This window comes from Puccinia triticina, chromosome 2A (genome assembly GCF_026914185.1).
Source record: "Puccinia triticina chromosome 2A, complete sequence".
In the NCBI taxonomy this organism is placed as follows: Eukaryota; Fungi; Basidiomycota; class Pucciniomycetes; order Pucciniales; family Pucciniaceae; genus Puccinia; species Puccinia triticina.
This window is the reverse complement of record NC_070559.1, coordinates 7,065,460-7,081,128: the sequence shown is the minus strand read 5'-3', so window position 1 is coordinate 7,081,128 and position 15,669 is coordinate 7,065,460. Positions and strand designations below refer to the sequence as shown.

Below are 15,669 nucleotides of genomic sequence, written 5' to 3'. Positions count from 1 at the left end.
GCCAGCATATTTGGCTGGGTTCAAGTCATCCCAGTTTAACTGGGATGCACTCAACCAATTTAAAATGGGTTGATTTCATCCAATGAAATATAAACCCAAGGGGGGCACCTTGGATTTATATTTCATGAGTTGAGATCAACCAAGTTTAAATTGGTTGAGTTCATCCCAGTTTAACTGGGATAACCTCAACCCAGCCAATTATGCTGGCAGTGCAAGGAAATCTCAACTTCCTCAGGATGTTTCCCCAGCATTAGAAGTGACTTGAAGCTTCTCCTTAGGCTTTGGAGATGCTTCACCTCTCCTCAGAGAATCTGAGTCAAGCTGGTATGATTTCTGGGTTTAATTTTTGAACAAAATGGAATCCCTAGTTATCAGAATTGGTGACTTAGTTGTACCAATGCGTGTGCAGTTTGGCCATTGGACTCTCAATATTGTTGGAATTAGTTTTGTGCAAATTTGAATTGATCAATACAGTTGGATATTAGATTTAACAGAAAGTTCTAGCTGGATGCAGAAGATCCAAGCTTGGAAAATCTGCACCCACCATCATTTTTTTTAATTTTCTGTAGAATAGAAAAAAATTGTGAATTTTTGCTGCAGGCAACAAAAAAACAGTGTCTGATGTGTTTTCACTGCCCACTAAAATTTAGGATGAATTTTGGGATTCATTTTTTCATGCATTATCATTCACATCACATTTCAGTCTACTGATTCTGATTATTCATGATATTTTTGGAATGGTATTAAAGATTTTCCAAAATTGACATTTAATGAAATAAAATTGGACTTACTTTGTGCACTGCAGAAAACTCTTTGTGCACTGTGCAGTGCGCGAATTTCCAAACTCTTAATTGCGCACTGCGGGTGAAGGAATAAAAGTTTTCAAGATTGTTTTTGACAAATCAATAGAAAGGCCTTTGATTGCCCTCTGCGCATTTTTTAGGAGTTTTTTGAAGCTCTCTTGTATGCTGAGAACACCCTTCAAGAAACAAAACAAGTTCAGTCATTTGGGGAGCTTGAATTAAGGTTCCCGCATGCCAAAAATTCCAAGTAATTATGTGAAACATGATAGATATATATTCAAGTGTTTCAGAACTTTTTGGCCACTTTGCGCAAGAACAAGGTGTTGGTAGATTAAGACATAGCACAACTTACTGGCGCACTTTGACAGATTTCATGCAAAATTTCCTAATTTTTCAAAGGCATATTCTTGCACAAAGTGGCCAAAAAGTTCTGAAACACTTGAATATATATCTATCACACTTCAAATAATTATTGGGATTTTTTGGCATGCAGCAAACTTAATTCAAGCTCCCCAAATGACTGAACTTGTTTTGTTTCTTGAAGGGTGTTTTCAGCATACAAGGGAGCTTCAAAAAACTCCTAAAAAAATGCGCAGAGGGCAATCAAAGGCCTTTCTATTGATTCTTCAAAAACAATGTTGAAAACTTTCATTCCTTCACCCGCAGTGCGCGAAGAGTTTGGAAATTTGTGCACTGCACAGTGCGCAAAGTAAGTCCAAAGAAAATCTATAATTTTTTTGATTTTCCAAATACTTTTTATTTTGTGATATTCATTATTCTACATTCATTCAAAACACCCATTGTCCAATCCTCATGACTTGAAGTCTGTTGGTTGGGCCTCTGGAATGAGCTTTTGGGGGTTTGGATACATCTGTCAAGGTACTACATAAGTACTACTCACCAGTAGTTCTCACTGTGAAAAAACTCAAGAAAATGCTGCCAGTTGAAATGCAATATTACCAAGGCGCCTTTGTAATATTGCATGTCAACTGGCAGCAGTTTCTCAAGATTTTTTCACAGTGACTCCTTTTTTGAGGGAGAGTCTGATTCCAACAAATATGGCTGCTCAAAATAGCATTGCCATAGTGTAGTATAAGAATTTAACACTACACTAAGCTAGTGCTAATTTTAGCATAGCTGGCCCATTTTTGGTAATAATAGCTGACCGCTGGGGTGAGCAAAAGTGGTCACTGCTCAGAATTGACAGAAAACCACCACTACAAGATTGTTCCTGGATAACGTTGGGTGCTTTGGAGAACTCCACTCCGCTCCGCAAAGGAGTAGTGAGACGCAATAGTCATAATCAGCAAAAAAGTAACATAAAAAATAGCTGCAAGTACGTAGAAAAAGCTCGCCGTAAATACAGTAATCTCTGGCATAAAATTAAAGGAAAAACTCTGCAAGTAAGTAAAAGCTTCACACGTAAGGAAACCATGTCAAGAATAATAATCATGAGAATGAATTTCCATTGTGGTGATTCATATGGGCAAGTGTGGTGGGCAATACAAAATGCAAAAATACCGCCTATTGTATTGGATGAGCAATACAATACAAACACAATATATATGTAATACAATATGATGCAATACAGGGGAATACAAATACATGTATTGGATTTGTTGCAGCATTGGCGGACAGACAGGGCTGGACTGCAGCGGACCAAGACACGGGGACTGATAGCAGTGGTGTGTCAGCAGGTGAGCCAGGACAGCTAAAGAGGGTTCTACTAGGGTGGAGGTGCTGATGAGAGACTGACTGGCGGGGGCTAGGAAGAGTACATGGGAGGTTAAGCGTTGGAGAGGAGCGGAGCCTGGGACAATGACATGCAGTGTAAGACTCAAAAGGTGTTGTGAGACCCTTTTGCTGAATGTCAAAAAGTATAGATGAGGTGCAAACTCTGCCTTTCTAGATATCAGGAAATAAGACCACCAAGCTAAGCTTGGCAGTTTTATTCAGTGATAAGGATATGTTCAAAGATGAAGAGTGTAATTGGATTTTTTAGTGACCAGTTCTTAGTATCTAATGAGCAGATGAGATGTTTGGATGGGCAGAAAATACTGATGACTTGGATGGGGCTTGAACCCAGATCCTTGAGCAGAGGGTATATAAAGTGAAAAAGAGAAGCAACTGGCAGGCAAAGGCCTCCTTATATAGTAAACTAAGAGGGGATCTAACTTCTAGGGGGTTACATGAGTATCATATATATGCAATGTGAAAACAGCAGCCAACTTGTGGTTGAGTATAATAAAAGGAAGAAAATAAAAGAAACAAAGTAATTCAATATGAAATATTCAATATCCTATGCAAATTATCCTAGAGCTGAGTTGTGTGTGAAACTATGTGTGAACTCCTATGCAAAGTTTCCTGGAGTACTGGTGTGTGAAAGGTTTTATTTGTGTATCTTCTGATCCAGTAGAGATATGAGGGTGGTTTCAGTGGGTGACTAAGGGTTATTTTGGCTGTAGATTCCATTTCTGACTTCCATTTGTTGGTATCTAGAGGCGTTTAGAGAGTCCAAATAAATGTTTGAATTTTTCACCTGCAAACACAGGAATAACGACTGCAGCAGAAAATTGGGTGGGGATGACGGACTAGTCCGGAAAAGTGTTGGATTTGCAGAATTGGGTGGGAACAGAGATGTGCGCGGAGGGAAGGAAGGGGGTGGAGGCTCATGGTTTCTCTTCTCTTTTTCTTTTCATTATCTTACTGACTACTCATCACTATACTTACAACTCAAGGATGTACTAGAGTATTAGAAGAGTTTTATGTGACCCTTATCTTTTGCTTACTCAATTGATTGCAATTGCGGACTTGTGCTTGTGGAGTGTGGAGCTTCACCACTTGCAGATTATTACACTACAGATTATTACACTACAGATCAGGCTCATTGCAGAGCGCTGAAGGCTAGCAGAAAGTAGCAGTGTGGAGCCAAGACATGAATAATCACACAGCCCAGATATACAGCCATTCTCAAAAAGCTTGCGGGCTTGAGGCTGAAAAGATTTTTTTTTTTATTTCAGCCACATGCCTGTACAGGCAGTCAAAACCCCCCCAAAGTTAAGTACAAAGAAAGTAGTGATTTTCTTCTAATCACATTACTGTATGCAGCCTGTTTTACAGGGGCTATACAGGCTTTGAGGCTGAAAATAGCAGTCCGAAATTTGGGCCTACCCAACGGCAAGCTTTTTGAGAATGGCTGTACATATTTTTGAAGAAGGCCAATAGTGTTACCCACCATTGGACTCCTCTGCCCATAGCTTCCCGCTCCTGTCTAGCCTACAATGCTGGGATCCCACATGCTGCCTCCGCCCCATCTATGCCTGCTGGCGTAGCCTGCTTTGGCTGCCACGGCTTCCCCTGGTCACTGCCGCTACTAGCCAGTCCGTGCTGGCCTGCTTAAGTCAATTGCAGCTCTGCCTGCCGCTGCGTTGTGTACAATTGCTCTGCACTCTGCCTCAAAGAACTTCCTCTGCGCCAGCCTTGCAGAACCGCAGTCCGCAACACTGTAGTCCCTGAACTCCAGGACTCCTTGTGCCCCCGGTGTGGTGTGCCAAATGTGTTTCAAGTATCAAATCACATAAAGTCACAGTTTACTATTGAGAAAGAGACATATTTCTAGAGGTATTATTGCATAATTGGATTCTACAGGTCATTTAACCCCTAGTCACTCACTGGAACCACTAGGCTAGCTGCACTCAGTCAAAAGTTACTAGTATTATACTGTGTTCATAAGCATAATTACATACTGTAGAGATATTTTGATAGTACATATTATAGAATTAGACTCAAGGACATATTTATAGTGTATGTAGTGGCGTGGTTTGGCTCTGCCCATGGCATGGTTCCACCTGTGGACAACTCAATGATTGTTGTTTGGCTCCACCTGTGGACACCTCCATAATTGTGTAGGCGCCATGGACACCACATGGACACCACCACCACAACCACGTGGATACCATATGGACACCACCACCACAACCACGTGGATACCATATGGACACCACCACCACAACCACGTGGATACCATCACCACATGGACACCTGTGTGGTGGTCACACCAGCAAAAATCCCTCACAAGGATCCCCACCAGCAAAAATACCTCACATTTTACTATAAAAGGAGGACCTTTCCCCTCCTCAGTTTTAGCATGCCACTCAGGCAATCCTAACCAGAACACACATCTCACTCAGAGTTACAGGTCACATCCACATAAAATCCAGTAGTGTGATCTCAATCAAGTTGCCCATTAACATCTTTCATGCCTCAGAGTAGTTCTAAGTAGTCAAGTAGCAAGCATCACCCACTTGTGCTCTTAACAAGTCAAAGTGATCTTAACCCATTGTGCTCTTAACTGAAGGTTAAGGAAGAGGGCAAAGACACTTTGAATAGTTCACATATAACATCAGTTCTCTCAGAAGTCTTGTATCAGTTTATCTCCACTTTCATATCACAAACATATCAAACCATATAAAACATATCTTACGTTTAGGCTCATTTCCATTATCTGACTCAAGGCTGCTGTAAACCGCTCTAACTCCATTTCCCATACAAAATCCACTTTCCGCTGAATTCAAGTTTGATCTAGGTCTGATAAGAGACTGCTGCACATAGTTTTCTCTATCATTAGTTTGCCACAACAATAAATAAATTTGTTGTGATAGCTCTTGTGTAGTATCATAGAGGGGCAGGTCTTTCAAACCACCCGTAACAGTTGTAATAGCTTCTTACATCTTTGAAATATTATAACTGGTATTTCCCCCTCGCAGAACTGCCACCCGTCCCAAAGGAGTTCTCACACCGGTCACTTTGACACCGGTGGGCCCCTTACGTCACCACACCGCAACAGGACTGTACCAAACAGGTTAGTAGATTTCCTGCTTGTTTATCTTGCAATCTATACCAAGACTGGGAGTTGACAGTGCCAATAGATGACCACAATGGGACTGTACCAGCCAGTACCCATTAGGGGGGTTCACTTGTGGCTGATTTTGAGATCAGTCATCGGAGCCATCACCAGCAGCTTTTGCATATCCTGAGAAAGGTTCTGGTGGGCAGCTCCCCTTTGGAAGAAATTTACTATGCATAACCTTACTGCAAGGTGCATGAGCAGACAAAATTAGCAGGTGGTTTTTGCCAACATGACATGAGCCCCCCTATTTGCTCATGCATCTTATACTTGGGGTATATCCCAGGGCACTACATAGAGACATACACAACTATTTTTGATGTGCCCTTTGGCTTTGGTACAAGATAAAGCAAGTTTGACAATGCCCTGGATGTAGATCACTTTCATTTGGCAGGCTTGAAAAGTTCATTCTTTCCCCACAGAAAGAGTTGGATTGCTCACATCCACCGCCTATTGACTTGCGTCATTGTAAAAGTCTGGAAGAACCCTTTTATGTATCCACAAACCCAAACTCTCTAGTGCAGTCTCTCCAACTATAGAGAACCAACAAGAGATCTTTACAGTGCCCCACCATATGTTTATGGGTTGCTTGGGCTTACTTGGATGACCCAATTGATATGTAGGCCACACCCCCGGGGGTGGGCCCTCGACCATGACTGCTCGGCTTGGATCGAAGAACATGAACGATCGAGGACTGAAAAAAGGAGTGATTCTCAAACCCGCTGGAATTCCGGCGAACGGCTCGATTCGCTCAACAATGAGCGACAATCGGGCGTGAAAAAGGGGGCAGATTATAATGAAGTGATCTTTCGAGCACCCTGTCTTACATAACACAGCCTCCCCAACCAGCTGGCGGTGATATGTGATTATGAAGTCTGGAAGTTGAAAATGCTCAGATAGAAACATTAAAGCATGGATGTATGGCTTTGTCTGATTAAGTTTCCCCCAATCAGACCAGGAGCTCCCTTATAAGCTGTCTCTGACGGTCTGCGATGTGTGAAAGCCGGGTCCCCTTTGAAGCCATCACCATCTTCAATATAAGATTATCATCAGTGACTGCAGGATCATCAGCTGACTCTGATTATCCAAATCAATCGCCACCAAGTTTCACTGATAATCCACTTGCCCTCTGCCTGGCGAGAACCTGCACCCCAAGTTGCTCCAGCTCCTCGCGTTTTCCTTCAACCGGCTCGCTTCTCCTCTTTACCATCTGACTCTCATATCCTCGCAATAGCTCAATCACAGAACTTTTATCCATCTAAGTCTAGACCAGATGAGTGCTCAGACTCAGTCCCGTCCCCACCCAGTCGGTGCTCCAAACGGTATCACCAACGGCGATGTATCGCTTCCCACTTTTGTCCATCGAGTCGCTAATATTCCTGGTTAGTCCCCAGATACCCTCCTAATTTTTGATTGTGTCTGAGGTACTGATGATGTTTGCCGTCTACCATTGGGCTTTCTCATTCGGCTTGAATAGTAATCGCCGACACTTGGACTGCAGTCTACTCCACTCTCCAAGCCAATCCCTACTCAGCCGCTGTTTATGGCAAAGCAGAAGGTGCGGTGCTCTACATGTATGAGCAAAGTAAACCACTTCAGGTCAAGCTGGCCGGCCCGATCGAGCAGGTCGACGCCGTCGCCAACAAAGGTTTGGATTTTGTTCAGGCAAAAGCTCCGATTATCTGTAAGCAGCTTGGGAGTCAGATAAGATCTCTCCAGATTTCCGGTTCTCGATTGGATGCTGAAAAAAATCTTTTGGATTTCTTTTGAACGACAACTGGCTTGATATTTCTTGGCTGACTTGACCCTCAACAGTCGAAGTCCGAACTGAAGATTTAATCTCGCGAGCCAGAGAACCCGCTAGCCAGGTCTTGGCCTATGGTAAAACGTACCAGGAGGCTGCGACGGCTCGACTCGGACCAATGGTCGAACAATTCCACTCTCAACTAACCCGCTCTCAACAAACGCTGGCCAATCTCCAGGAAAAGCTCCAAGCTGGCCTACAAAATATCCGAAAGGACCCCAAGGCCGTGCCTGATCAGCTCAAGCATCTCTCTGAGCAGGTGCTTGGCGAATTGGAACGTTTGAGTAGCTTTGTGCTCGAAAAACGAAAGGATCTGGTGAGTCTTCTTTGCCAAGCTGGGTACTTTTCGTGGAACTCATCAATCAATCAACATCTTGATTGCTGCACAGCCTCAAAACGCTCAACAAGTGATCAACCCATTGGTAGAGAAGTTTCAAAAAGGATACGGCGACATCAAGGAGGAGATGGGCAAGGCGGACGTACCGCTTGTCCAACGAGCCACCAACGTCTTGCATTACTCCAAAGATCAGGCCTCTCCTGTAGTCCACGAAGCCGTCCAAGCATTCAAGAAGATCCTTGGAAACTGAACACTTCATTGCCATAGCCTCCCCGCCCCTCGAATCACTCACCGGAAATCTTGTTTTCTACTGATTACGGAATGATTGGCCCCTTCTCTCGCAGCTTCTCAAACACTCTCTTTGATTGTACTTCCTATTTCACTCCTTCTGTATTCCAAAAACGCGGTTAAATCAGATAGTCATTTCAGGTGTTAGTTATCTCATGTGTTTTGGGCGTAAGGCGGCACACGTGTCCATTAAAACCATCAGTGAGATCATTCTCCCTTCTCTCTCCGAGTAACAGACCATTGAGATGTCACCAGATGCATATCTCTCTCTGAGATTAAATCGAAAATCTAATGAATCCCTTCCGCTAATGTGCAATGTTGTGATAATTGCTGCACTGCCCAATGTGCCAAGTGTGGTGTTTGTTTTCTACATGATAACTGTATGAGTCTAGATGTTTTTTTTTATCTAGCTGGGTGACATTCTCTGCATCCACATCTTGATGACGGTTTCGTTAATTTTGAATTCAACGAGTAAAATCATGCCCAGTGTTTGGGTGTTGGTATTTACACCGCACGGCGAGTCTGGAATGATAACATCTTTCAGTTCAGTCACCCCTAGTCACCCTCAGTCACCTGAATCAATGTAAAACCATGGTTGACATTTTTTCCTTACGGGACGCTTTGTCTTGCCGGCCTCGGTCTTTGAAGTATGACCGGTGTGGTTGACGGGATGCCTGAGGTTAAGACACTGGCCCTGATTGGCGCTACAGCCAAAGGTTTCTCTCCGGCCGGCTTCTGACATACCGATTGTGGGTCAAGTGCCATTAAGGTCGCAAATATGGCGGGCCGGCTATGTCTGGTGGGGACAACGTGGTCCTGTACTACAGACCGTTATGAACTTGCCTCCGAAATGAAGTGGCGACGACCAGTTGATAATTATGTATACTCGAAAATTCATCACCACTGACACCGACAACACAATGACACCGCTCACTAATCACCAATCACCTCATTGATGGGCGGTGCGATCGAGCTCCCGGTGACAATCAGCTCCGGGTTCTAGCTTGATAAAGTGATTAGTTGTTGTTGCGTGCGAGGTACCAAGACAAGTTTTAACAATTCACCTGGAACCATGTCACCGCATACCTATTCAGATTTCATTGGCCTCGATAAGACTGCCTTGGTGAAAGTTTTGAAGCAGTGTTGGCCTACATTGCCGCTTCATTATCGCTGTCCACGAGGACCGGAAAACGCGAGGCAACCTAATGATCATATGTGCCATCAGCCTTCTGCCACACATCTCTCCAGCGGGTATTCTCTTTTGCGAGATGATCCCTCGAGGATTATAAATAGAGCGGCCTGTCTGGCCGATTCAGGAGTCTCTACCATCCCACATTAGAAATCATTCAGTTTATCTAAGAGTCATAAAAATCGCTAAGCTCAATCCGAACCGCTTAACCCTTTAGATTTCTACATAAGATAAGCAATCATGTTTGTCCAAACCCCTTCGGTAGTCTTTCTAGCTATCGGCATCGCCACCTTAAGCCTCTTCGCGATTGAAACCATGTCGGAATCTGTTTGTGCCAATTATTGGAAAAGCTTACCTGCTGGTCAAAAACCAACGATCTCAGTTGAATTGGTGAGCAATCAACCATACCCCTCATATCCCTTCAAAACAAACTGTGTTAATGATCGGTATGTCCCACCTCCTCTTAGAGTAAACAACCTGCTGGTGGCCGTGGTCGAATTGATGGACACCTTGCCGGACGTAATGTAAGTCTTTCCAATCATCATCAACAGTCTAGATAGATGGAGAATTCAAACAATTTCTGAATTTTGACGATGTTAATTTTTAAAGACTACTATCCTAACGCCAGGCAGCGGAGTAAGCTAAATTTATGTCTTTTCTGGGGTTATAAACACAATGAAAACTAACTAATCACTTCACTCTAGGCATGCGGGATCACTTACACTGATGATGATAAGGGAGCCTGCTTGTGGGGTGGCTTGAACTCAGTTGAGCCAATTCCCCAAGGTCAAGAGTCAGGCTGGCTCACAGGGTAAGTAAATCCCCATTCATAAGAACAGAAAAAGAAATGCTGAGTTTTTCTTTTCTTCACATCCTGTCTCAATTTATTGCTTATTTCTTTAGATCCAATACCAAGAACTGTGGAAAATCATTGTAAGTTTTATTTCTGAGACATGATCTTTGCTCCAATCATTAAACTGTTTTGTTTATCTTCCAGTTTCATCAACAGAGGAAACAAGCGTGCCACTGGCAAATTTGTTGATTCATGTTCATTTGCTGATGGCCCAAAGCTTACTGTTAAACAAGGTTGCTCAACAATTTATGTCACTCTTGCTGTGAGTTTTCCCACCCCAAAACAAAATCCAAATAAAACAAGCATTGATGTTTTCCTATGACTTGATTTATTTAGACATATATTGATCTTGGGGGAAATCCCTCTGGTTTAGGAAGGATTCAAATTGATAACTGGGATTTGTAAGCTTTAATATTTTGATCAAGTCCCTCCTTTTACTGTTTAAAATTGAATCAAAAACCAATCCTGACTATTCTTGGTTTACAATTTTGCCCTTCAAGTGATGCAAGCACTCCCCCTCTATGAATTGAATGTTGACTTGATCTCTTTTGCTATAAGGGAATATTTTCTTTAAAAATGATTCTCAGCCAGCTTAAATTGAATATTCATTGCTCTGAATTCTTCTTCAATTTATATTATCACATGTACACTATCATCCAGTTTTATTTTTATGTCTGTACTGAAATTTCATCTTGTGGAATCTTGGTATTGCTTGAAACTAACTTTCTTAAGCCTGTCTGCTTCCATTATCTGTTGGTTTCAAATAAATGGTGATTATTGGACACTTGGATTTTTGTAGCTTGATTTCCTTCCTTCTTGTCTCTGGTTATTTTTGGTCTTCTTGATCTGAATGTCATGTCTAGGTAGAGTTTCCATGACAGCAAGAAAATTCACAAAACCAAATTGAAAAACATTGTCCTCAAGTTGAATTCCTACAATTTATCATTTACAAGAGTAATGGAAATCTTCCTGTTGGGTCTGAAGCCCCTTCAGAACTAGATTTAGTCCTAGTTAAACCAGATTTACAAGGGAACTGTAGCCTGAGTGTAACCATAAAAGTATAGTTATCCACCAGATTTGCAAAGCATAACTATCCCTTTTACATGCTGCGGGCCATTATTTCAGTATCAGCGGGTATTATTTGGCCTTGCAAGCAATGCAATGGCCCCACTTGAGGCCAATACTGGTGTTATCCCCTGGATAACACAATAAAAAGCAAAAACAGTTATTTTTAGCCTACATTTTGCTTTTTATCTGGTGCACCATTATGGAAATCCTACAGTTCCAGGATCTAGGCAGTGCTGAGTGAGCTGCCCTTGTGGGTGGTCCGGGAAATGAGATAAGAATCAAAATTTGATGGCATTGGTGGGGGGAACTTTGAGAGGTACAATGAGGTGGAATACTGCTGGAGATTGTTGAATGCGGATTCAATAATGCTGAGAAATGTTGAAGTGGACCAGGAATTGAGAGCTGAAAGCCACATACATGAGTATTGTGACAGGTGACTGAGCACTAAGATAAAGAGTTTATATTCAGTGAGTAAAGGAACCTGGATGAAGAAACAGCCTAGTCTATCTACACTATGGTACAAGGCGCGCGCATTCCTGGAAATGCCCTGTATCCCGTTTGGGGTGCGCTCGTGTGCGTCCTTTGGAGGACGTGTCCGCAGCAGTGTCTCCCGCAGCTCTGCGAGCTGGTCCTGGTGGTAAACTGGTGACAGGTGGCTTAACAGGTATGGTGTCGTAGTTGGCCAACCAGCGACAACAGACTCAGCTGGAAGATACCAGCGGATCTATCGATCGATCAACCCAGGCGCAAAGCACAATAACCCCAGGTATCAGCAACAGGAAAGAAGACTTCTACCGAAGCATCCACCTAACACACAGCAGGTTAATCCGTATCAAACCGTCTTGGTTCAAACATGAATTTCAGCGTCGAGGTAGGTTCATCTTTGTCTCTTGGGTGTAAAAACATGAAGGGCTCCAGCCTGATTAGAAGAGAGATGCCTGATATTTGATATCTTTCTCTTACAAATAGGATGTCGAAGATCGTGATGGTACTCGTTTGTCGTACGTATTCCACAAGTATTTCTGTGGTTACGGACATGGCATTTCCAGGATAATGCAGACAGATGTTAATCAAACCCATCTTTTTAAACAAACCAAACGGTCTTTTAGATGGAACGTATGGCCCGGGTCAAGACTAGAAAGTACTAGAACGGTGGTCCCAATCGCAGCTCTCTACACTCCTCTCAAGCAACGGGACGACCTTCCCCCTGTCCTTTACGAACCTGTGACCTGCAAGCCACCCTGTCGAGCGATTCTCAATCCTTACTGCCAAATCGATGTTCGCGGCAAGCTATGGATCTGTCCCTTCTGTCTACAACGCAACGCCTTTCCACCGCACTACAAAGACATTTCTACTACCAATTTACCTGCTGAGCTCCTGCCCAAGTATACTACAATCGAGTATACGTTAAATCGACCTGCCCAGATCCCCCCGATCTTCCTTTATGTGGTGGACACCTGTTTAGATGAAGAAGACCTGAAAGCATTGAGAGCCGAACTCGTCATCAGTTTGAGTCTTTTACCTCCAACTGCCTTGGTTGGCTTGATTACTTTTGGTACGATGGTAAGCTTGTGAATTTTCGACACTTGCAGTGATATGAAGAGTATATTGACCTTTTTTGTGTTGGGCCCCAATCAGACTCAAGTCCATGAGTTGGGTTACGCGGAATGTCCCAAATCATTTGTCTTCAGAGGCACCAAGGATTATTCGCCCAAGCAGATCCAGGACATGCTCGGACTCGGGGGCCAAGCGATGAATCGGGCTCCGAATGCTCCTATGCCAGCTCCATCTCAACAGGGAACCACCCGGTTCTTACTACCAGTTCAACAGGTCGAGTTTTCACTCACTGGAATACTCGAACAGCTTCAGCGTGACCCATGGCCAGTTGCCAATGACAAGCGTCCGCAGCGCTGCACTGGTGTGGCCGTCAGCGTGGCAGTTGGCTTATTGGAGGTAAACTAACTTCCTTAACTCGATCAGCGTATTCTTTCTGGCTAACTCGAATGCCCCTTCTCTGGTGTACTATGATACTATTTAGACAACCTTCCCAAATACAGGTGGTAGGGTAATGTTATTTGCCGGTGGTCCGCCATCGGAAGGACCGGGACAGGTCGTGTCCACAGAGCTGCGAGAGCCTATCCGATCTCACCACGACATTGATCGTGATAATGTCAAGTATTTCAAACGGGCCTGCAAGTTTTACGAATCGCTTGCGAAGCGAGCGGCAGCAAACGGGCATGCGATCGACATCTTTGCAGGCTGCTTGGATCAGGTTGGACTGCTAGAAATGAGGTCACTAGCTAACTGGACAAATGGGTTCATGATCTTATCCGACTCATTTACCACCTCGATTTTCCGACAGTCATTCCAAAAGCTTTTCGAAAAGGACGATGACGGACAATTGAAGATGGGATTCAACGCGACCTTTGACGTCCAAACCACAAAAGAGTTGAAAGTTTCTGGTCTGATTGGGCATGCCGTATCCGCCAACAAAAAGTCGGGCTGCGTGGGTGAAACTGAAATCGGGATCGGTCAAACATCGGCATGGAAGATTTGCTCTCTTACACCCAGAACGTCGAATGCGGTTTATTTTGAGGTGGTTACCCCTGCGGGTACTCCACTGGCGCCGAACTCAAGAGGATGCATACAGTTCGTAACTCACTACCAACACGCCTCCGGTCAATTCCGGCTACGGGTTACCACCTTAGCTCGTGTCTTTGCTGAGGCCGGCAACCCGATCATCGCCTCATCTTTTGATCAAGAGGCCGCAGCGGTCTTGATGGCCCGAATCGCCGTCTTCAAAGCTGAGATCGATGACTCGCCCGATGTGCTCAGGTGGCTAGACCGAATGCTTATCCGTCTCTGTCAGAAGTTCGCGGACTATAGAAAGGAAGAACCAAGTAGTTTCCGTTTGGCGGATGGGTTCAGCATCTATCCTCAGTTTATGTTCCACCTAAGGAGAAGTCAATTCCTTCAAGTCTTCAACAACTCACCTGATGAAACAGCATTTTACCGGTAAGTCTTGCATATCTATTTCTTCATAGATCAAAGATGGACTGACCACTCACTTGATAATCTAGCCATATCCTCAATGCGGAAGATGTCAATAACTCACTTGTCGCCATTCAACCTACACTGATGTCGTATGGCCTGGACTCTGAACCATCTCCAGTTCTACTAGATTCAGTTTCAATTCAAGACAACACGATTCTTCTGCTCGACACATTCTTTCATATCTTGATTTTCCATGGTGCGACTATTGCCCAATGGCGCAAAGCGGGTTATCACGAACAAGAGGATTATGCAAACTTGAAAGAACTTTTACAAAGGCCTAAAGATGATGCGGCGGTTCGTAACTTCTTAATTTGTTTGCGAGATGTAAATTGGCCAGTTTTTGATTTGCTTGAGTTGTTGGCCTTCAACAGGATTTGTTATCCGATCGATTTCCAGTACCTCGGTATATCGTGTGTGATCAAAATGGATCTCAGGCTAGATTCTTGTTGTCCAAATTGAATCCGTCGACAACTCATGCCAGTGGGGGTGGAATGTATGGCCAACAGTCGGGAGGTAGCATGATTTTCACAGACGATGTCTCCTTACAGATCTTCATGGAACACCTTAAAAAGTAAGCTACGCCCCTCTCAACTTCTAAATTTCATCTCGTCCTTTTGCAAACAACCGTTGCTGATAACTCCCTTTGTGATTTTGGCTTTGATCAGATTGGCAGTCAGTGGATCAAATTGATCTGGGGGTCCCTAATTATTGTTGTGCTAGGCGTCTCAGGATTTTGTTTTCCCCAAATTACCTGCCGTGCTCATCAAAGAAAATTGACCGCCTTTAAGAAGCACCATTGTTCTGCTCCACCTTCCCTCTAAAGTTTCAAGTCATCTGATATCTTCAAAGAATGCCGGCAAATTGTGGTCTCACGCTGAGGTTTTCAATTTGGCCTCCGTTTGTTTGTTTAGTCTGCATTGGTTTTGATTATAGGTTTATCCATACACACACACATATCTTGTTGTCTCCCCCCTCTCTCAACTACTGTTCTGATATAGATTCTTCATGCTCTTTCAATCCTAGTATGGGTGTTCAATTGGGTTGCCGGTCAGACCTCATGGAGCACTACGTGTGCCAGGGTGCTCAAGTTTGCTCATCCCTATTATCAACTAGGTTAACAAAGTCCCTCCTCTGCGGAGCTGAGTGAGGAGCAGAGTGCTGCTGACCGCAGGGAGTGACTTAGTACTAATGTGGGGGTGCTCGCCTGAGAGCATCGGGCAAAAACCTGGTTCAACTTCGAGAACCTGTAGCTCGGCTGCATATAAGGTTCCGAGCATTGATGAATGCACATTGTGTCTTTCTTTCTATTGATGAGGCCGTGTTTAGCAGCGTCATATTGCGCAGCGTAATGTTGAAAACACACTACC

The 15,669-nt window shown here is 43.8% G+C and overlaps 3 protein-coding genes across 3 annotated transcripts; all 3 read left to right on the top strand.

Moving 5' to 3' along the window:
* Positions 1-6,982: 6,982 nt before the first annotated feature.
* Positions 6,983-8,100, top strand: PtA15_2A755 (uncharacterized protein; the record flags this gene model as incomplete). The annotated part of the gene is made up of 4 exons (XM_053166808.1): positions 6,983-7,091; positions 7,187-7,393; positions 7,525-7,829; positions 7,903-8,100. 4 exons carry the CDS (start codon positions 6,983-6,985, stop codon positions 8,098-8,100), a joined length of 819 nt encoding a protein of 272 aa, XP_053017993.1.
* A 1,467-nt stretch (positions 8,101-9,567) lies between these two features.
* PtA15_2A754 (uncharacterized protein) lies at positions 9,568-10,705 on the top strand (the record flags this gene model as incomplete). Its single annotated transcript, XM_053166807.1, has 8 exons — positions 9,568-9,717; positions 9,795-9,851; positions 9,937-9,963; positions 10,032-10,138; positions 10,231-10,260; positions 10,325-10,442; positions 10,517-10,581; positions 10,681-10,705. The coding sequence occupies 8 exons, from the start codon at positions 9,568-9,570 to the stop codon at positions 10,703-10,705; spliced, it is 579 nt and encodes a 192-aa protein (XP_053017992.1).
* Positions 10,706-12,101: 1,396 nt separating this feature from the next.
* On the top strand, positions 12,102-14,992 carry PtA15_2A753 (uncharacterized protein; the record flags this gene model as incomplete). Its single annotated transcript, XM_053166806.1, has 9 exons — positions 12,102-12,119; positions 12,218-12,249; positions 12,358-12,811; positions 12,887-13,201; positions 13,611-13,754; positions 14,139-14,263; positions 14,329-14,596; positions 14,674-14,873; positions 14,968-14,992. The coding sequence occupies 9 exons, from the start codon at positions 12,102-12,104 to the stop codon at positions 14,990-14,992; spliced, it is 1,581 nt and encodes a 526-aa protein (XP_053017991.1).
* Between the last annotated feature and the right edge of the window lie 677 nt (positions 14,993-15,669).